Raw genomic sequence first — 21,320 nt, forward strand, 5'->3', positions numbered from 1 at the left:
CCTAGGTGTACTTACCATCTCCGTTATGTTCCTATTGGGCTAAACTGTAACTACACCACACCAATTCATTTTGTTCTATTATCCGTTTAATTTATGGCCGTTATCTTTCACAATGTTTGTTTTAATTAGTTCCCCTTTGACCTACATCAGAGAACCAATGGCAATAAGACTGCATTGTAGAGGCCTATATTCCACATCTAGGCACCATTAAGTATAACAACTACTTATATATTTGCTATCCCTCACGCACACGCACGCACACACACACACACGCACACGCACACACACACACACACACACACACACACACACACACACACACACACACACACACCACCTCTGCAAATAGACCAGGCATTTACACAGCTTTACGTTCTACATGATAAGATAGCGAAGACCTGTTCCCTTTGTTCCTGTGTGATGGAGGATTGTTTTTCTACAGCAGGCCCAAAACAATAACGCATTGTCTCTGCATTGCATAATTATTTAGCGAAGATAATTATAGTTATTGAGTACTTCTTTCGCCACTCAAATCAAAATATAGCGGTTTTGAGAATGTCAGTATGCTATTGTATTGTATTGATTTGTCTATGCTTTGATCTCACAATAATGAAACATGCAAAGTTGATAAAAATCTGTTTTCAATTTTGAAACCACAAGAGTTGAATGCGTGTTGGTGTGGGCTCCAGTGCTCTGTGAAGTGTAACATTGCATTCTGTTCAAGCGGCTGCTCGATCAGCACCATGGACAGCGTCAGTCAATAGTGCGCTACAGGTCTGAGGCCGTGTGCTGTACACTACTTTATTAATGACCGATTCTATCACGATTACTTTCCTGATGCCTTCTCGACCTTGCATGTCATTTGCAAGCCTAAACTGGTAGCCTATATAATAAAAGTGAATACATACGCGTATACAATGCAATATTATTTATTAGGCGGGACATCATATAATTGGGATTTTTCTGTTGTTATTTTTCACAATGTACATTTGTGAGCAACGTCACTGGACACAATATCAGTTAAAGCTACGCAGATCCGAAATGTAGAACACACCATAATGTGAATATGTACTTTATAAATTAGATAAATATTTTTTTTGTAAAAGAGTTTCTATAGACGTGTCCATTGGCTGAAATATGTCGCTTTTTAAAAAAATCTTTTATATAATCTCTGGATAGTTAGGCAGCCTATATTTGCCTTCTTTTCAACATGTTCAGCATCCAAACGGAACACCATGAACAGCAAAAAACAAACACATTCTTCCATTCCTGCAACAAAAAACAAACACATTCTTCCATTCCTGCAACAAAAAACAAACACATTCTTCCATTCCTGCAACAAAAAACAAACACATTCTTCCATTCCTGCAACAAAAAACAAACACATTCTTCCATTCCTGCAACAAAAAACAAACACATTCTTCCATTCCTGCAACAAAAAACAAACACATTCTTCCATTCCTGCAACAAAAAAATTAAAAAAAGTCTTCGGCGTGAAAGCACTCTTCTTCTCCTGGACGTCCATAAGAATTCCATACACCTCACTTGACGGAAACATTATTATTTAAGGCTACACAAACACAAAATAGAGAGAGCATTGGTAAATACACGTTAGTTCGGGAAGTTTTAAGCTTTTCGATTTATATAATATTATTCTCATCTGTTCAGCAGTCAGGGTACACAGAGGTAGACTGACTTGACAGTCTGTTGACAAAAGTTAGTTGACTCCCAAGCGATAAAATCCAAATAATCGACAAGTGGTAGACCTATACATCACGGGTAGATCGATTCGATTATCCTTCCAGATAGGGTTTTAGTCGATGGATTTGGATGTACGAACTCCATGGAAACGTTAATGTTTGAATGAAATAGATACTGTAAAGTGTGTAGTGTGTACACATACGAATCTGTCTTCTTCCTCTGACAGTTCACTTCAAATAAAAGAGCAACATTTTTTTTTTTATCGTTCCTCAACCATGTCACGTTTGCGATTTCCGTGATCACATATTAAATTATAGTGGAAAGACAAGGAAGCCTGAGAACGTGGAATATTTCCATCCGCCCATGAGCGTGCCCCGTTCCAGCTTCAGATACACCCGGTCCTCGCGCTCCAACTGCAGAAGAACGCCGTTGCTGGCCGCCTCCCGAGTGACGTCCTGGTCACCGGCGAAAGCTGATATGATCGGGTAGTCGTTCTGCATCAGGTTGACCTGGGGTAACGGAAACAGCACAGATCATAATTCAGATCTGTTACATCGTAGGCCTACTCTGTTTACGCACCAAATAATGTACCCATTTGGGTAGGCTACACTAAAGTAGACTAATTAGGCCTACAATCAGAAAACTACAATCAGAAAACTACAATCAGAAAACTACAATCAGAAAACTTTGCATAGAGATCATAGTGAAGCTAATGTGGACAATGTGTCTTACCTGTATGGTCTGTCTGTTGTAGACCTTGACCACATGAAAGCCGAAGCTGTATATGCCCCTCCGTGGCGCCTGGAAGACACTCGCTTTCAGATCGAAATGGTTGCCGATGTTCACTAAAGCCTGAAACACAAAGCGCGTCAACATGACGCACAATCAGCACCCAGAGTCAAAGAGTAACATACTGAGACGCGGCAAGGGTTAAATTAGCCAAATTATCAAGCACTTACACTTTGCATGTGGTGACCTTAAGGCGCAACGCACAATCAATTGGCCAACGCTGTTTGCCAACAGCTCACTGTTTTACAGTTGGACAATATATGTTTCTAATTGAAGACGATGTAAGATATGGGGGGGGGGGTGTAATTAACATAATACTGTCCATAGTATCCCAGCTCACCAGCGGGGCGCAAAACAATACTCCACTTGATGTTTGGAGCATTTACAGCAGCAGTCACATCTATAGTAAACACCGCAGTGTCTGCGTCCCTCAAACCTACAGCATAGATAGAAGGGACTAGATACAACAGCTGACGTCTTTTCAAATCAACTTGCAACGAGCTGCAGCTTTTATGAATAGGCAATATGGGGCAAATTACGCGATCACAATGTTCCCATTATCATGTGCTGGTCCCCAGAACTGCTCTCAAGTTATTTCATTAAAGAGACCCAAGGGAAATGTGCGCGTCTCCAAACGGATCAACGCAAACCACGACAAGTTATCATAACCTTTCACAGGAATACAATAATGTTGTAGCAGCTCCCGAAAAATATATATTAAACAACTTGTTCTTAATCGCCACATTAATTATCTATCCAGATAGGGACAAGATTTGCATGCGCAAATTCCGGGGACGGCTGACCTGGTCAAAGTAGATGGTCATGGACGTGTTGCTCATGTCGGAGGGCTCGTGATTCGTCCCGCGCACCGCGGAGAAAGCTACCTTGGCGCCAGCCGACCGGACGGATATCCCGAGCGATGAAGTCACCCCGCCGTCCGAGGACGGGTTGGAGTCGCAGACCACCAGACACTTCCCCTCCAGTACGATGGGCTCCGTGTCGTTCTGACCAGCGACGCAGCGCACCACGCCGTATCCCATGAGAAGGCTGAGCGCCAGCATGGCACAGGGTCCCGGGCAGCGGGCTGGCACCACCATGTTCTGGTCGGAACTCTGATCCTTCCTGTAAACACTGATCCTGGCCGGCAGCTCCTTGGAGGTTTGATAGGACGTGATCACCTGGTCCAACCTTAGTCCTCTCTCTCGCTCTCTCTAACATGCACACTTTAACACACACACACAACCTATGTTTCTCACACTCCCCTCCCTCCTGTGCGTTTCAGTTGATATTTGGCTGCTCTTCAGACAGCTGGTGTGGTGTTGCCTGGTGATTAAGAGACAAATAACAACGGATTTATGACAGAGACCATTAGGTGTTTAAAAGACAGACTACTACACTGAGTGCTAAAACATATCCTCCTAGAACTAGATACAACTCGTGCGTAATACGCAAAGAAGGTATTTTGTAGGTGCGTCAACTATATGGTATTTAATTTAGGCTATATCATTCATATTAATTAATATTAGTCAGAATTATCACTTCCCATGTACGTTAAATAATTGTGGAATTTGGAAATCCTAAAAACAATACATTATATATGTCTTCCTCTCAAGTTTAATTTGGCTACTCTTATACTAGCCTCCTCTTTTCTAACACAAGCACCAAACACCATAGCCATCTGTTTCCCTGAAAAGGCGCCTTGACTTTACCTGTAGTATCCATAGCGCTTCTCTCTCACTCCGCATAGGAAGCAGCGCGCAGAGTGAACTGAGCAGTGAGCTCGCCTTCTATGCTGAAAATGGATCCCCCTCGCTTCCCTTTCGAGTGCGACTCACGCCCATCCTTTATATTCAAGTACAGTAGAATGTCGACAGCACCGCGTACAATGACCCTCCACTCACTAGTAGGCTAGTATAATAAGCACACGTCTGGATTAATGAGTTTGTTTACATAACCAGGTGAATGTTGTGAGATCATACATCACCGGACCTCACGGGACAGCAGAGTTCACGGCTGACTCCCAGTGTGCAGCCGCAATTTATTTCCCCCTGTCTTGTCGCGCGCTGATTAATCAGAGATGAAAGGGTAAGACAAGAGGATATCATTGCTTTTTGCGCTATTCCTATAATTGGTTATGCATGATGTCACTAATTTGAGCTCAAATATGGCAGTTTTACAGGAGCCGCAGCGAAATACTTGTGCGACACCAAATGGTAGAAAGGCGATACTGTCCGCTGGTCTTTTTTTTCTCACCACAGGTGCATGGTGAACGTGTCTTTGACTAACGAGGAGAATTGTCAAACTACCATGCTATCCTGTTTTGATTTACAATGCTTGTGTTTCTGATGCAAAATCCGAAGGTTAAAATTGAACAGCAACTTGCAGTCTCTCATTACCACTACGCTGTCATTAGCTGTAGCAGTGGGGAAATTAGTCTATATTGATTAGCGACCTTCCGATTCATAAACAGGGGATCTATGAATATTCATATTGTGTCTATCTGATATTATAGATAATATTGCCTGGAGGGACGATTGGTCGGGATTCAGTTCCATTTGTGTGTCTTGTATAAAACATGTACAGCGAAGCAACATGTGATTTCAGTTCATTAATTTGTCTTAAAACGGTTAATGAATAATTATTATTTTATTTTTATTTAACCTTTATTTAACTAGGCAAGTCAGTTAATAACTAATTCGTATTTACAATAACGGCAAACACGTCATATAATACATTGTATATAGGGAGCAGAGTTTTTCCTGCCTCCGGTCACGTGGTTAGGATCACGGTGGGTAAACCCTTGGCCCTTGGGGTGAGGAAATCCAAAGTGTTAATGGTGCGACATGTAGCCTAGTGGTTAGAGCGTTGGCCAGTAACCAAAAACGTTGCTAGATCGAATTCCTGACCTGAAAAGGTAAAAATCAGTCTTTCTACAACTGAACAAGGCAGTTAACCCACTGTTCATAGGATGTCATTGTAAATAAGAGTTTGTTCTGAATTAACTGATATATTATTATTATTATATATAATGTACACCTCACCTACCCCCAGCCCTACCCTCTCTTCCCAGCCCTACCCTCTCTTCATAGCCCTACCCTCTCTCCACAGCCCTACCCTCTCTTCCCAGCCCTACCCTCTCTTCCCAGCCCTACCCTCTCTTCCCAGCCCTACTCTCTCTTCCCAGCCCTACCCTCTCTCCCCAGCCCTACCCTCTCTCCTCAGCCCTACCCTCTCTTCCCAGCCCTACCCTCTCTCCCCAGCCCTACCCTCTCTTCCCAGCCCTACCCTCTCTTCCCAGCCCTACCATCTCTTCCCAGCCCTACCATCTCTCCCCAGCCCTCCCCTCTCTTCCCAGCCCTACCCTCTCTCCCCAGCCATACCCTCTCTTCCCAGCCCTACCTCTCTTCCCAGCCCTACCCTCTCTTCCCAGCCCTACCCTCTCTCCCCAGCCCTACCCTCTCTTCCCAGCCCGACCCTCTCACCCCAGCCCTACCCTCTCTCCCCAGCCCTACCCTCTCTCCCCAGCCCTACCCTCTCTCCCCAGCCCTACCCTTTCTTCCCAGCCCTACCCTCTCTTCCCAGCCCTACCCTCTCTTCCCAGCCCTACCCTCTCTTCCCAGCCCTACCCTCTCTCCCCAGCCCTACACTTTCTTCCCAGCCCTACCCTCTCTCCCCAGCCATACACTCTCTTCCCAGCCCTACCCTCTCTTCCCATCCCTACCCTCTCTCCCCAGCCATACCCTCTCTTCCCAGCCCTACCCTCTCTTCCCAGCCCTACCCTCTCTCCCCAGCCATACCCTCTCTTCCCAGCCCTACCCTCTCTTCCCATCCCTACCCTCTCTCCCCAGCCATACCCTCTCTTCCCAGCCCTACCCTCTTTTCCCAGCCCTGTCCAAGCATGTCATAGTACCTTTGAAGAACTCTGCAGAAGGGTCCCTATCATGGCTTCTTGTCTCCGATGGAACAAATGGGTTCTTCCTCAGAACTGCTGAAGCTTTACCATGACATAATTTTCAGGAATTTTCCAAGCTGTTTAAAGGCACAGTCAACTTTGTGTATGTAAACTTCTGACCCACTGGAATTGTGATACAGTGAATTATAAGTGAAATAATCTGTCTGTAAACAATTGTTGGAAAAATGTCTTGTGTCATACACAAAGTAGATGTCCTAACCGACTTGCCAAAGCTATAGTTTGTTAACAAGAAATGTGTGAAGTGGTTGAAAAACAAGTTTTAATGATTCCAACCTAAGTGTATGTAAATTTCCGACTTCAACTGTACACAGTGATATGTCAAACATCCACTGTATACATTTAATAAAATAGTCTATCAAACTGTGTTTTGTTCATCTACATTGGAATAAAAACTATTTGTCCTTATGAAAACACAGAAGGACATTTTTAACACTCACCAGTGATCCAAGTCACATCAGGAAGTGACCCACTGGCCTTGCAGTTGTAAAACACCAGACATGATTATCAACGTGTAACGAGACATATCTTAATTACAGATACCCATCATGCACTCCTCTATCCCTCGCCTTTTCCCCCTCTTACCTCCTTCCCACTTCATTTGACAAACATCACCCTGTCAGTGCTGAGTGACAACCGAAGCAGAATCATGGCGTCAGACAGCCCAGGGCGTTGTTCGACCCGCAGGCCTGCAGAAGGAAGAGTTAGCGCTACATACATTACATTTCAAGAAGAAGAGCGGGCATGGGGTCATGGGGGGGTCACGGGGCCTAGTATTACCATTACCAGAGGCTGCCTCGGCCCTGAGAGAGGCCAGCAGTGGCATACGGCTATTTAATCAGGCGAAGGAACTGGCAGTAGGGAGGACGTAACAGCTATCTGCAGTGACAGCTATCTGCTGGCCGAGCAGACCAGCTCCCAGGACTAGGGGGGATCCCCACCCTTCGCAGTGCGCTGCCGTGTCTGTCTAAGAGCACAGACATTTGCTCTAATGAAAAGAGACTTATCGTCAGTGCTGCCGTTGTTGATCTACGGTCATTATTTAGAACGCAGTTGGCTTGGTAAATAGTACTATCAGAGAGATTAGAAGCATGGAGTTAATGGAGGAATTTCCCCTGGTGGACTGTTTGATTTGCCATGATGTGATGAGCTAGGCTTTGATTAAGCAATCAGGGTTGCGATAGTTATGATGTGTCGAAGATGAATTGATGTTTATTTGATCATTCCTCTATTTCCCCTGGGTGTAGTTGGATGTAGAGCAGATAAGACCAATCCCCACTCTGCCATATTCTCCAAAGAGCCCAAATACCTTGTATGGTGTATTAGAGGAACATGGTGTTTGTACGGTGTATTAGAAGGAACATGGTGTTTGTATGGTGTATTAGAAGGAACATGGTGTTTGTATGGTGTATTAGAAGGAACATGGTGTTTGTACGGTGTATTAGAAGGAACATGGTGTTTGTACGGTGTATTAGAAGGAACATGGTGTTTGTATGGTGTATTAGAGGGAACATGGTGTTTGTACGGTGTATTAGAAGGAACATGGTGTTTGTACGGTGTATTAGAGGGAACATGGTGTTTGTACGGTGTATTAGAGGGAACATGGTGTTTGTACGGTGTATTAGAGGGAACATGGTGTTTGTACGGTGTATTAGAGGGAACATGGTGTTTGTACGGTGTATTAGAAGGAACATGGTGTTTGTACGGTGTATTAGAGGGAACATGGTGTTTGTACAGTGTATTAGAGGGAACATGGTGTTTGTACGTTGTATTAGAAGGAACATGGTGTTTGTACGGTGTATTAGAAGGAACATGGTGTTTGTACAGTGTATTAGAGGGAACATGGTGTTTGTACAGTGTATTAGAGGGAACATGGTGTTTGTACGGTGTATTAGAAGGAACATGGTGTTTGTACGATGTATTAGAGGGAACATGGTGTTTGTACAGTGTATTAGAGGGAACATGGTGTTTGTACGGTGTATTAGAAGGAACATGGTGTTTGTACAGTGTATTAGAAGGAACATGGTGTATATGAGCCCAAGATGGTCAAAGATCTTCAATATGAACCTAGACCTCCATCTTAGCATGTGCCGAAGGAGGCAAGTAACATTCATTTCCCAGGTGTCCTCCACTGTAGTTTGACCTTTGACAGCCAACCTCCCAGTTGACTGCTATATTGCTAACCTGGAGCACTGGGGTTTGCTTACATTTTAAAAGTTAACTGTATATCCAATAGGGTTATCTCGCCCACCACCCCCAGCCCCATACTCACTCACTCGCTCTAATATCTGTAGGAATCCCATTAAAACTCTATCAACCTAGGCGCTTGCAAGCATTGTTCTCCAGCTGTTTTCTCTCCCTCTCCTCTTCTCACTCCCTCTCTCCTCCCTGACCCCTTTTTCAGATCTTTCCTTTGATTGTGTACTCTCATAGTGAATGGCTGAGTTGGAGACAGCTGCAGGTTGTTTACACTACACACAAACTCTCAATCTCATGTTAACCTAGCAGTGTGTGTGTGTGTGTGTGTGTGTGTGTGTGTGTGTGTGCGCGTGCATGTGCGTGTGCGTGCATGCGTGTGCGTGTGTGTGTAGGCGTGTGCGTGTGTGCATGTGTGTGTGCATGCGTTTGCCTCTCACTGGACCACTTGACAGTCAGCCACCAAGTATCTATTCTCTGTAATTGTTTCAATATAATTGATAAGACTTCAGCAACACCACACAGTGCCAGTCACACGTTTGGACACACCTACTCATTCAAGGTTTTTTAAAAATGTTTTTATATTTTCTACATTGTAGAATAAATAAAAAAAACATCAAAACTATGAAATAATACATCTGAAGTTGGAAGTTTAAATACACTTAGATTGGAGTCATTAATAAAACACGTTTTTCAACTACTCCACAAATTATTCGTTAACAAACTATAGTTTTGGCAAGTCAGTGAGGGCATCTACTTTGTGCATGTCACAATACATTTTTACAACAATTGTTTACAGACAGATTATTTCACTTATAATTCACTATTTCACAATTCTAGTGGGTCAGAAGTTTACATACACTAAGTCGACTGTGCCTTTAAACAGCTTGGAAAATTCCAGAAAATGATGGCTTTAGTCATGGCTTTAGAAGTTTCTGATAGGTTAATTGACATAATTTGAGTCAATTGGAGGTGTTCCTGTGGATGTATTTCAAGGCCTACCTTCAAACTCAGTGCCTCTTTGTTTGACATCATGGGAAAATCAAAAGAAATCAGCCAAGACTGTTTCATCCTTGGGAGCAATTTCCAGTCTGGTTCATCATTGGAAGCAATTTGCGAAAAGTGCAAATCAATCCCAGAACAACAGCAAGGACCTTGTGAAGATATTGGAGGAAACAGACACAAAAGTATCTATATCCACAGTAAAACGAGTCCTAATTCGACATAACCTGAAAGGCCCCTTAGCAAGGAAGAAGCCACAGCTCCAAAACCAACATAAAAAAGCCAGACTACGGTTTGCAACTGCACATGGGGACAAAGATCGTACTTTTTGGAGAAATGTCCTCTGGTCTGATGAAACATAAATAGAACTGTTTGGCCATAATAACCATCGATATGTTTGGAGGAAAAAGGGGGAGGCTTGCAAGCCGAAGAACACCATCCCAACTGTGAAGCATGGGGGTGGCAGCATCATGTTGTAGGGGTGCTTTGCTGCAGGAGGGACTGGAAGGACTATTATGTGGATATATTGAAGCAACATCTCAAGACATCAGTAAGGAAGTTAAAGGATGGTCGCAAATGGGTCTTCCAAATGGACAATGACCCAAAGCATACTTTTAAAGTTGTGGCAAAATGGCCTAAGGACAACAAGGTCAAGGTATTGGAGTGGCCATCACAAAGCCCTGACCTCAATCCTATTGACAATTTGTTGGCAGAACTGAAAAAGCGTGTCATGACATAACCAAAAAGTGTTAAACAAATCAACATTTATTTTAGATTTTTCAAAGTAGCCCCCCCTTTGCCTTGATGACAGCTTTGCACACTCTTAGCCTTCTCTCAACAAGCTTCACCTGGAATGCATAATTGTGGAGGCTAGGTTATCTAATGCAGCACTCCATCACTCTCCTTGTTGGTCAAATAGCCTGTACACAGGCTGGTGTGTTGTGTCATTGTCCTGTTGATTAACAAATGACAGTTCCACAGTTCCAAGCACAGGCCAGATGGGAGTGTGTTTCACTGCAGAATGCTGTGGTAGCCATCCTGATTATGTGTGCCTTGAATTCTAAATATATCAGGGTCACCAGCAAAGCACCCCCACACCATCACATCTCCTCCTCCATTATTCACGGTGGCAACCATACATGTACATATCCTTCATTCACCTACTCTGCATGTCACAAAGACAGGGCGGTTGGAACCAAAAATCGCAAATTTGGACTCATCAGACCAAAGGACAGATTTCCACCAGTACAATGTCCATTGCTCATGTTTCTTGGCCCAAGCAAGTCTCTTCTTATTATTGGTGTCCTTTAGTAGTGGTTTCTTTGCAGCAATTCAACAATGAAGGCCAGAATCACGTAGTCTCCTCTGAACAGTTGGTGTTGAGACGTGTCTGTTACTTGACCTCTGTGAAGCATTTATTTGGGTTGCAATCAGAGTTGCAGTTAATTCTAATGAACTTATCCTCTGCAGCAGAGGTAACTCTGGGTCTTCCTATTCTGTGGCGGTCCTGAAGAGAGCCAGTTTCATCATAGCGCTTGATGGTTTTTGCGACTGCACTTGAAGCAAATTTGAGAGTTCTTGAAATGTTCCGGATTGACTGACCTTCATGTCTTAAAGTAATGATGGACTGTTGTTTTTCTTTGCTTATTTGAGCTGTTCTTGCCATGATATGGTCTTTTACCATACAGGGCTATCTTTTGTATACCACCCCTACCTTGTCACAACACAACTGATCGGCCTAAACGCATTAAGAAGGAAAGCAATTCCACAAATTAACTTTTAACAAATGCATTCCAGGTGACTACCGCATGAAGCTGGTTGAGAGAATGTCAAGAGTGTGCAAATCTGTCATCAAGGCAAATTATAAAATATACTGTATTTTGATTTGTTTAACACTTTTTTGGTTACTACATGATTCCTTATGTGTTATTTCATAGTTTTAAATTAGTTAGTTAAAATTATGAAAATGAAAAAGGCTGGTCCATTTCCTGTTCTGTTCTCTACAAAAAGGCTGGTCCATTTCCTGTTATCTACAAAAAGGTTGGTCCATTTCCTGTTCTGTTCTCTACATAAAGGCCGGTCCATTTCCTGTTGTGTTCTTTACATAAAGGCTGGTCCATTTCCTGTTGTGTTCTTTACATAAAGGCTGGTCCATTTCCTGTTCTGTTCTCTACATAAAGGCTGGTCCATTTCCTGTTGTGTTCTCTACATAAATTCTGGTCCATTTCCTGTTCTGTTCTCTACAAAAAGGCTGGTCCATTTCCTGTTATCTACAAAAAGGCTGGTCCATTTCCTGTTCTGTTCTCTACATAAAGGCTGGTCCATTTCCTGTTGTGTTCTCTACATAAAGGCTGGTCCATTTCCTGTTCTGTTCTCTACATAAAGTCTGGTCCATTTCCTGTTGTGTTCTCTACATAAAGTCTGGTCCATTTCCTGTTCTGTTCTCTACAAAAAGTCTGATCCATTTCCTGTTCTGTTCTCTACAAAAAGGCTGGTCCATTTCCTGTTCTGTTCTCTACAAAAATGCTGGTCCATTTCCTGTTATCTACAAAAAGGCTGGTCCATTTCCTGTTCTGTTCTCTATATAAAGGCTGGTCCATTTCCTGTTGTGTTCTCTACATAAAGTCTGGTCCATTTCCTGTTCTGTTCTCTACAAAAAGGCTGGTCCATTTCCTGTTATCTACAAAAAGGCTGGTCCATTTCCTGTTCTGTTCTCTACAAAAAGGCTGGTCCATTTCCTGTTATCTACAAAAAGGCTGGTCCATTTCCTGTTCTGTTCTCTACATAAAGGCTGGTCCATTTCCTGTTGTGTTCTCTACATAAAGGCTGGTCCATTTCCTGTTCTGTTCTCTACATAAAGGCTGGTCCATTTCCTGTTGTGTTCTCTACATAAAGTCTGGTCCATTTCCTGTTCTGTTCTCTACAAAAAGTCTGGTTCATTTCCTGTTCTGTTCTCTACATAAAGTCTGGTCCATTTCCGGTTCTGTTCTGTACATAAAGTCTGGTCCATTTCCTGTTCTGTTCTCTACAAAAAGTCTGGTCCATTTCCTGTTCTGTTCTCTACATAAAGTCTGGTCCATTTCCTGTTCTGTTCTCTACATAAAGTCTGGTCCATTTCCTGTTCTGTTCTCTGCATAAAGTCTGGTCCATTTCCTGTTATGTTCTCTACATAAAGGCTGGTCCATTTCCTGTTATCTACAAAAAGTCTGGTCCATTTCCTGTTCTGTTCTCTACATAAAGTCTGGTCCATTTCCTGTTCTGTTCTCTACATAAAGTCTGGTCCATTTCCTGTTCTGTTATCTACATAAAGTCTGGTCCATTTCCTGTTCTGTTCTCTACATAAAGTCTGGTCCATTTCCTGTTCTGTTCTCTGCAGAGAGAAGGGACAGAGTCGCTACTGTTTCAAAGTCATCCTGTTAGAATAAGATTGAGATGAATTTTATCAGATTATTTACAGTAGATTATTTACAGTAGATTATTTACAGTAGATTATTTACAGTAGACCATTTACAGTAGATTATTTACAGTAGACCATTTACAGTAGACCATTTACAGTAGATTATTTACAGTAGACCATTTACAGGAGACCATTTACAGTAGACCATTTACAGTAGATTATTTACAGTAGACCATTTACAGTAGATTATTTACAGTAGATTATTTACAGTAGATATTTAAATACCCAATCTATAGACATACTGTACATAATACAATTATTATATGTTTTGAGTGTGAATGGTTCTTCATGATTTATTATGCATAGGTATCTATTTATGCTTGTATGTACTAAACCCAAAGCATTATTTATTTAATTGAATCTTTATTTAAACAGGAAAAGTTCATTTGAGACACAGTCTCTTTTGCAAAAGGGACCTGGGCAAGGAACAATTAGAACAACAGGATCCATCCTACAGAAAATATCTACAATCCTCCTGAAAGAGTAGATGAGAGACCAGAGGAGAGACCAGGGGAGAGACCAGAGGAGAGACCAGGGGAGAGACCAGGGGAGAGACCAGAGGAGAGACCAGGGGAGAGACCAGAAGAAAGAGTAGAGTAGAGACCAGAGGAGAGACCAGGGGAGAGATCAGAGGAGAGACCAGAGGAGAGACCAGGGGAGAGACCAGAGGAGAGACCAGGGGAGAGACCAGGGGAGAGACCAGAAGAAAGAGTAGAGGAGAGACCAGAGGAGAGACCAGAGGAGAGACCAGGGGAGAGATCAGAGGAGAGACCAGAGGAGAGACCAGGGGAGAGACCAGAGGAGAGACCAGGGGAGAGACCAGAGGAGAGACCAGGGGAGAGACCAGAAGAAAGAGTAGAGGAGAGACCAGAGGAGAGACCAGGGGAGAGACCAGAGGAGAGACCAGGGGAGGGACCAGAGGAGAGACCAGGGGAGAGACCAGAGGAGAGACCTGGGGGGAGACCAGAGGAGAGACCAGGGGAGAGACCAGGGGAGAGACCAGAGGAGAGACCAGGGGAGAGACCAGAGGAGAGACCAGGGGAGAGATCAGAGGAGAGATCAGAGGAGAGACCAGAGGAGAGACCAGGGGAGAGACCAGAGGGGAGACCAGGGGAGAGACCAGAAGAAAGAGTAGAGGAGAGACCAGAGGAGAGACCAGGGGAGAGACCAGAGGAGAGACCAGGGGAGAGACCAGAGGAGAGACCAGGGGAGAGACCAGGGGAGAGACCAGAGGAGAGACCAGGGGAGAGACCAGAGGAGAGACCAGATGAGAGACCAGGGGAGAGACCAGAGGAGAGACCAGGGGAGAGACCAGAGGAGAGACCAGGGGAGAGACCAGGAATGAGAGACCAGAGGAGAGACCAGAGGAGAGACCAGGGGAGAGACCAGAGGAGAGACCAGAGGAGAGACAAGTGGAGAGACCAGAGCAGAGACAAGAAGAAAGAGTAGAGGAGAGACCAGAGGAGAGACCAGCATAAAGAGTAGAGGAGATACCAGAGGAGACACCAGAGGAGAGACCAGAAGAAAGAGTAGAGGAGAGAGTAGAGGAGAGACTAGAGGAGAGACTAGTGGAGAGACAAGTGGAGAGACCAGAGGAGAGAGTAGAGGAGAGAGTAGAGGAGAGACCAGAGGAGAGACCAGAGGAGAGAGTAGAGGAGAGACCAGAAGAAAGAGTAGAGGAGACACCAGTGGATAGACCAGTGGAGAGACCAGAGGAGAGAGTAGAGGAGAGACCAGAGAGTAGAGGAGAGAGTAGAGGAGAGACCAGAGGAGAGACCAGAGGAGAGAGTAGAGGAGAGAGTAGAGGAGAGAATAGAGGAGAGAACAGAGGAGAGACCAGTGGAGAGACCAGTGGAGAGACCAGAGGAGAGAGTAGAGGAGAGACCAGAGAGTAGAGGAGAAAGTAGAGGCGATACCAAAGGAGAGAGTAGAGGAGAGACCAGTGGAGAAATTGTAAGAGAGAGTAGTGGAGAGAGAAGAGGAGAGACCAGAGGAGAGAGTATAGGTGAGACCAGAGGAGACAGTAGAGGAGAGAATACAGGAGAGACCAGATGATATACCATAGGAAAGACCAGAGGAAAGTGTAGATTTGAGAGAAGACGAGAGACAGTAATGCACTGTTCAGTATTGCACTGGCAGGCAGGCAGCGAAACATACCGACTGTTGTTGTATTTACATAGATAACTATACCATCAGGCTACATTCAGCACTGTCAAGACAATCTCCTGTTGTCCCTTCCAAGTTAAACGGTATAGTTTGAAGCGCTTCCGTTTTGACATGTGATCAGGCTGAAACACAGGGGTGATACGAGCCTCCCAATCTAACTGACCTTCCGTTTGTTTTTCTCTTCTCTCTGTTAATGACCTCTCTTATTAAAGGGCAGGAAGGAAGCCTCCGTCTGAAATGCGATCTGTGCTGTCGGGAATAACGATACACACGCACACACAGATACACACATACACAAACAAACACACTGATACACACACACACACACACACACACACACACACACACACACACATACACACATACACACACACACACTGATACACACACACACACACACACACTCACACACACACACATACTGATACACACATACAGATACACACACACACACAAACAAACACACTGATATATACACACACACACACACGCACACACTGATACACACACACACACACACACACACACACTGATACAAACACACACACACACATACTGATACACACATACTGACACACACACACACCCAAAAAAACTGATATACACACACACACACACATACTGACATACACACAGAGGGGTTAAGAGCTCCCTTAGAGACTGCTGTTTCAGTTATTTTTTGTATTTTGTTTTACGTCTGATTAAAAGCAACACCGGCACTTCATTTTTGAGTTTCATGGCAACGGCCGTGGTTGAATAGGAGATGAGGAAGGAGAAATTATTGTATTCCTTGCAGAGACTGGTCGAATTGTTGAAATAAATTACTTGGACCCCTACCCCTCCCTCCATCCCCTCCCTCCTTCCCCAGCTGCCCAGACTACTCCCTCTGGGGACTTGTGTGTTGCTGCCATACAGGAGGATGTGATTTACCCCAGTAAAAACAATTTCACAAGACAACAGTTGGACGGAACAAAAACAACAGGGCAGTGGAATCCCCCCAGGGCAGTGGAATTCCCCCAGGGCAGTGGAATCCCCCCAGGGCAGTGGAATCCCCCCAGGGCAGTGGAATTCCCCCAGGGCAGTGGAATCCCCCCAGGGCAGTGGAATTCCCCCAGGGCAGTGGAATCCCCCCAGGGCAGTGGAATCCCCCCAGGGCAGTGGAATCCCCCCAGGGCAGTGGAATCCCCCCAGGGCAGTTAGAGATCCTGGTGTTGTTATCCTGTTTAATTGATATTGGAGGACGATGGGGCCACTGCCAGCAGACACAGGATGCACCATCAGGGCTTTGTTTGTAAGAAAACCCGGATCAGAAATATAGCCTAATACATTCAGTTTTAATTCAGCTATCTGCAAGCCATTTCCAGCTTTGTCAACACTGTGATTTCAATAGGCAACAACACATCAGCTTATGGTTCCTCCTTCAAATGCTTTATTGACCAATGAGGGTACTTTTGGAATTAATGTGGCTTTCATTGTATGGGCTCAGTCACAAACAATTTACAAAAAGTTAGTGAAGACATAATCCTTTAATAAGTGACACTGACTTAGTGAGATCAATGTATACAGAAAGGATACAGTACATTAGACTGGCTTTCAACAGGAAAACCATGTCATTTGAATGAAGTGCTATTCTCCTCTCTTGTCCTGTGTCAGAGAGGAGCCTGGGAGATCACAGTGTGTGACAGGTCGGTTTGAGCAGAGCCACGCCCTCTTCGGTGACTCGTCAGTGATGGTGTGCTAGAGAAACGGTTCATGGACCTCTTTCCATCAACTGTCTACCGCACAGCTATACAGTGTCAAGGGAGTACCCCTCCACTGTCCCAATGCAGTCAAGTGAGTTTGCTTCCTCATCATTTATTTATTGTTCCCTCCATCCTCTAACAGCAGCCTCTCTCTCTCTCTCTCTCTCTCTCTCTCTCTCTCTCTCTCCCTGTATGGCTCCCCCCTCTCTCTCTCTCTCTCATAAAAACTCCACTGATCCATCCTTCTAGCAATCTCAAATCATGTCATATTTGGGAGGTGCTGATCCTGTTGAGTGAGAAGAGCTCTTGTCTTTTTTCTGCCGTCTAACCTTTGTCCCCTCCACCCTCTCCCATCAGGCCTCTCCCCTCCACCCTCTCCCCTCAGGCCTCTCCCCTCAGGCCTCTCCCCTCAGGCCTCTCCCTTCAGGCCAGGCTGGCAGTCTCTGATGGCTTAGTTGGACATGGGAACCATCTCTAGGAGCAGCCAGGTCATTGGTGGAGACAGCAGTATCTCCAAAAGCAGCCAGGTCATTGGTGGAGACAACAGCATCTCTAAAAGCACCCAGGTCATTGGTGGAGACAGAATGGTCAACTTGCTGCTTATGTCAACTGGCATCATCATCGGCATATGGATATTAGGTCTACAATTACAGAATGTACTGATGATGAGTTGATCTGTTCCTGATGAGGGGGTAGGGGAGGGAGAGACATGTAAGAGGACGGGAGGGAGGAGGAAGGGGAGGGAGCAGAAGGAGAAGGGGGGAGGGGGATGAAAATTAAGCTGATAATGTGTGTATTGGTCTATTCCCCAATGATGATGAGGAGGAGGAAGAGGATGATAATGAGGATGATAATTTGTGTATTGGTCTATTCCCCAATGATGATGAGGAGGAGGAAGAGGCAGAGGGAAGAGGAGGAGGAAAAGGCGAAGGGAGGAGGATGAGGGAGGAGGATGAGTAGGGGGAGGGAGGAGGAGGAAGAGGATGATTGTGAGGGTCATAATGAGGGTATTGGTATATCCCAGAGGAGTTGGAGGAGTGGAAGGGGACATCTCTACCCCTAACCTTAACCCCTATACTTACACTTACACTTACCCCAACCATAACCCTTATCTACCCCTAAACTTAACCCCTACACTAACTACCCCTAACCTTAACCCCTATACGTACACTTACACTAACCATAACGCTTATCTACCCCTAAACTTAACCCCTACACTAACTACCCCTAACCTTAACACCTATACTTACCATAACTCTTACCTACACCTAACACTAACCCCTATACTCACACTTACCATAACCGTAACCCTTACATACCCCTAACCTTAACCCCTACACTTACCCCTATACTTACCATTACCCTTACCTACCCCTAACCATAACTCTTACCTACCCCTAACCTAAACCCCTACACTTACCCTAACCATAACTCTTACCTACCCCTAACCTAAACCCCTACACTTACCCTAACCATAACTCTTACCTACCCCTAACCTAAACCCCTACACTTACCCTAACCATAACTCTTACCTACCCCTAACCTAAACCCCTACACTTACCCTAACCATAACTCTTACCTACCCCTAACCTAAACCCCTACACTTACCCTAACCATAACTGTTACCTACCCCTAACCTAAACCCCTACACTTACCTAACCATAACTCTTACCTACCCCTAACCTAAACCCCTACACTTACCCTAACCATAACTCTTACCTACCCCTAACCTAAACCCCTACACTTACCATAACTTGTACCTACCCCTAACCTAAACCCCTACACTTACCATAACTCTTACTTACGCCTAACCTAAACCCCTATACTTACCATAACTCTTACCTACCCCTAACCTAAACCCCTACACTTACCCTAATCATAACTCTTACCTACCCCTAACCATAAATCTTACCTACCCCTAACCTAAACCCCTACACTTACCCTAACCATAACTCTTACCTACCCCTAACCTAAACCCCTACACTTACCCTAACCATAACTCTTACCTACCCCTAACCTAAACCCCTACACTTACCATAACTTTTACCTACCCCTAACCTAAACCCCTACACTTACCATAACTCTTACTTACGCCTAACCTAAACCCCTATACTTACCATCTCTTACCTACCCCTAACCTTAACCCCTACACTTACACTTACCCTAACCATAACCCTTACCTTCCCCTTAACCTAAACACCTACACGTAAACTTACCCTAACCATAACCATTACCTACCCCTAACCTTAACCTCTACACTTACCATAACCCTTACCTACCCCTAATCTTAACCCCTACACTTACCCTAACCATAACCCCTACGTAACCCTAACCTTAACCCCTACACTTACCCTAACCATAACCTACCCCTAATCTTAACCCCTACACTTACCCTAACCATAACCCCTATGTAACCCTAACCTTAACCCCTACACTTACCCTAACCATAACACCTACGTAACCTTAACCCCTACACTTACACGAACCATAACCCTTACCTTCACCTAATCTTAACCCCTACACTTACCATAACCCCTATGTAACCATAACCTTACCCCTACACTTACCCTAACCCCTATATAACCCTAACCTTACCCCTACACTTACACTAACCCCTATGTAACCCTACCTTACCCCTACACTTACCCTAACCATAACCCTTACCTTAACCATTTTACATTTCAACTTCAATAGGGTATGGACGTCCCAAGGAACCAAGATAGCACAGACCATTTGTTATGCAGCCCATGGCTCCTGCCACCCCGCCCCAACCCAGTCCCGCCCTGCCCTTGTCCAGGCTAGCCACAGTCCTCTCTCTATATTCACCTTCTCCATGTCTTTATTACCAACAGATGGCCCACTGGCTGTTTCAAGGTGTCTTTAAAGACGTCATGACCAGATGTCCCGTAATATGACTAAGGGCCATTTGTTGTTCCACTTCCTACCCAGAATGATACATTATTCATATTTATTATAGCACTTATGTTTTTATTGACGTTTTGGCATTTCCCATCGTAAAGTCTATAATAGGTTCACCACTTTCAAACTCATCAAGGTTAAATATAGTTCTATTATATAACATTCATAAACCAATTTGAGTTCAGTTTAGAGGAAATCTTCATAATATCCTTGTGATGAGGTGTGCCAACTGCACACGATCTCTAAGTTGGTGCTGTGGGTTGATGTGACTGAGCCATAGACCTGCAGGTAGGGTGCTTACCTCCCTCTGCTGGTAAAAGATGGGGATGGTCCTATCGTCCTCTGTTTAACATTAATTCATTATTTCTCCCTGTGTCTCTTTCTTTCTCTCTATCACGCTCTCTCCCTCCCTCTTTCTCTCTTTCTCTCTCTCTCCCTCCCTGCTCTACTTCCTCTCTCCTCCCTGTCTTTCTTCCGCCCTCATCTCTCTCTCCCTCTCTCTCCCCCTCCTCTCTTTCTATCTATCTATCTCTCTCTCTCTCCCTCCTCTCTTTCTATCTATCTATCTCTCTCTCCCTCCTCTCTTTCTATCTATCTCTCTCTATTCAATTCAAGGGGCTTTATTAACATGGGAAACATATGTTCAAATCAAATCAAATTTATTTATATAGCCCTTCGTACATCAGCTGATATCTCAAAGTGCTGTACAGAAACCCAGCCTAAAACCCCAAACAGCAAGCAATGCAGGTGTAGAAGCACGGTGGCTAGGAAAAACTCCCTAGAAAGGCTTAAACCTGGGGAAGAAACCTAGAGAGGAACCAGGCTGTGGGGTGGCTAGTCCTCTTCTGGCTGTGCCGGGTGGAGATTATAACAGAACATGGCCAAGATGTTCAAATGTTCATAAATGACCAGCATGGTCGAATAATAATAAGGCAGAACAGTTGAAACTGGAGCAGCAGCACGGTCAGGTGGACTGGGGACAGCAAGGAGTCATCATGTCAGGTAGTCCTGGGGCATGGTCCTAGGGCTCAGGTCCTCCGAGAGAGAGAAAGAAAGAGAGAAGGAGAGAATTAGAGAACGCACACTTAGATTCACACAGGACACCGAATAGGACAGGAGAAGTACTCCAGATATAACAAACTGACCCTAGCCCCCCGACACATAAACTACTGCAGCATAAATACTGGAGGCTGAGACAGGAGGGGTCAGGAGACACTGTGGCCCCATCCGAGGACACCCCCGGACAGGGCCAAACAGGAAGGATATAACCCCACCCACTTTGCCAAAGCACAGCCCCCACACCACTAGAGGGATATCTTCAACCACCAACTTACCATCCTGAGACAAGGCTGAGTATAGCCCACAAAGATCTCCGCCA

At 44.7% G+C, this 21,320-nt stretch overlaps 1 protein-coding gene across 1 annotated transcript; it reads right to left on the bottom strand.

Annotated features, from left to right (window-relative positions):
• Nucleotides 1–925: 925 nt before the first annotated feature.
• Nucleotides 926–4,526, bottom strand: LOC115130092 (cerebellin-2-like). Its single transcript, XM_029660864.2, has 4 exons — nucleotides 4,200–4,526; nucleotides 3,294–3,813; nucleotides 2,434–2,553; nucleotides 926–2,210 (listed from the first exon to the last, which is right to left on the bottom strand). The coding sequence occupies exons 2-4, from the start codon at nucleotides 3,585–3,587 to the stop codon at nucleotides 2,013–2,015; spliced, it is 612 nt and encodes a 203-aa protein (XP_029516724.1). The 5' UTR covers nucleotides 3,588–3,813; nucleotides 4,200–4,526; the 3' UTR covers nucleotides 926–2,012.
• Between the last annotated feature and the right edge of the window lie 16,794 nt (nucleotides 4,527–21,320).

Source organism: Oncorhynchus nerka, linkage group LG6 (assembly GCF_034236695.1).
Source record: "Oncorhynchus nerka isolate Pitt River linkage group LG6, Oner_Uvic_2.0, whole genome shotgun sequence".
Classification (NCBI taxonomy): Eukaryota; Metazoa; Chordata; class Actinopteri; order Salmoniformes; family Salmonidae; genus Oncorhynchus; species Oncorhynchus nerka.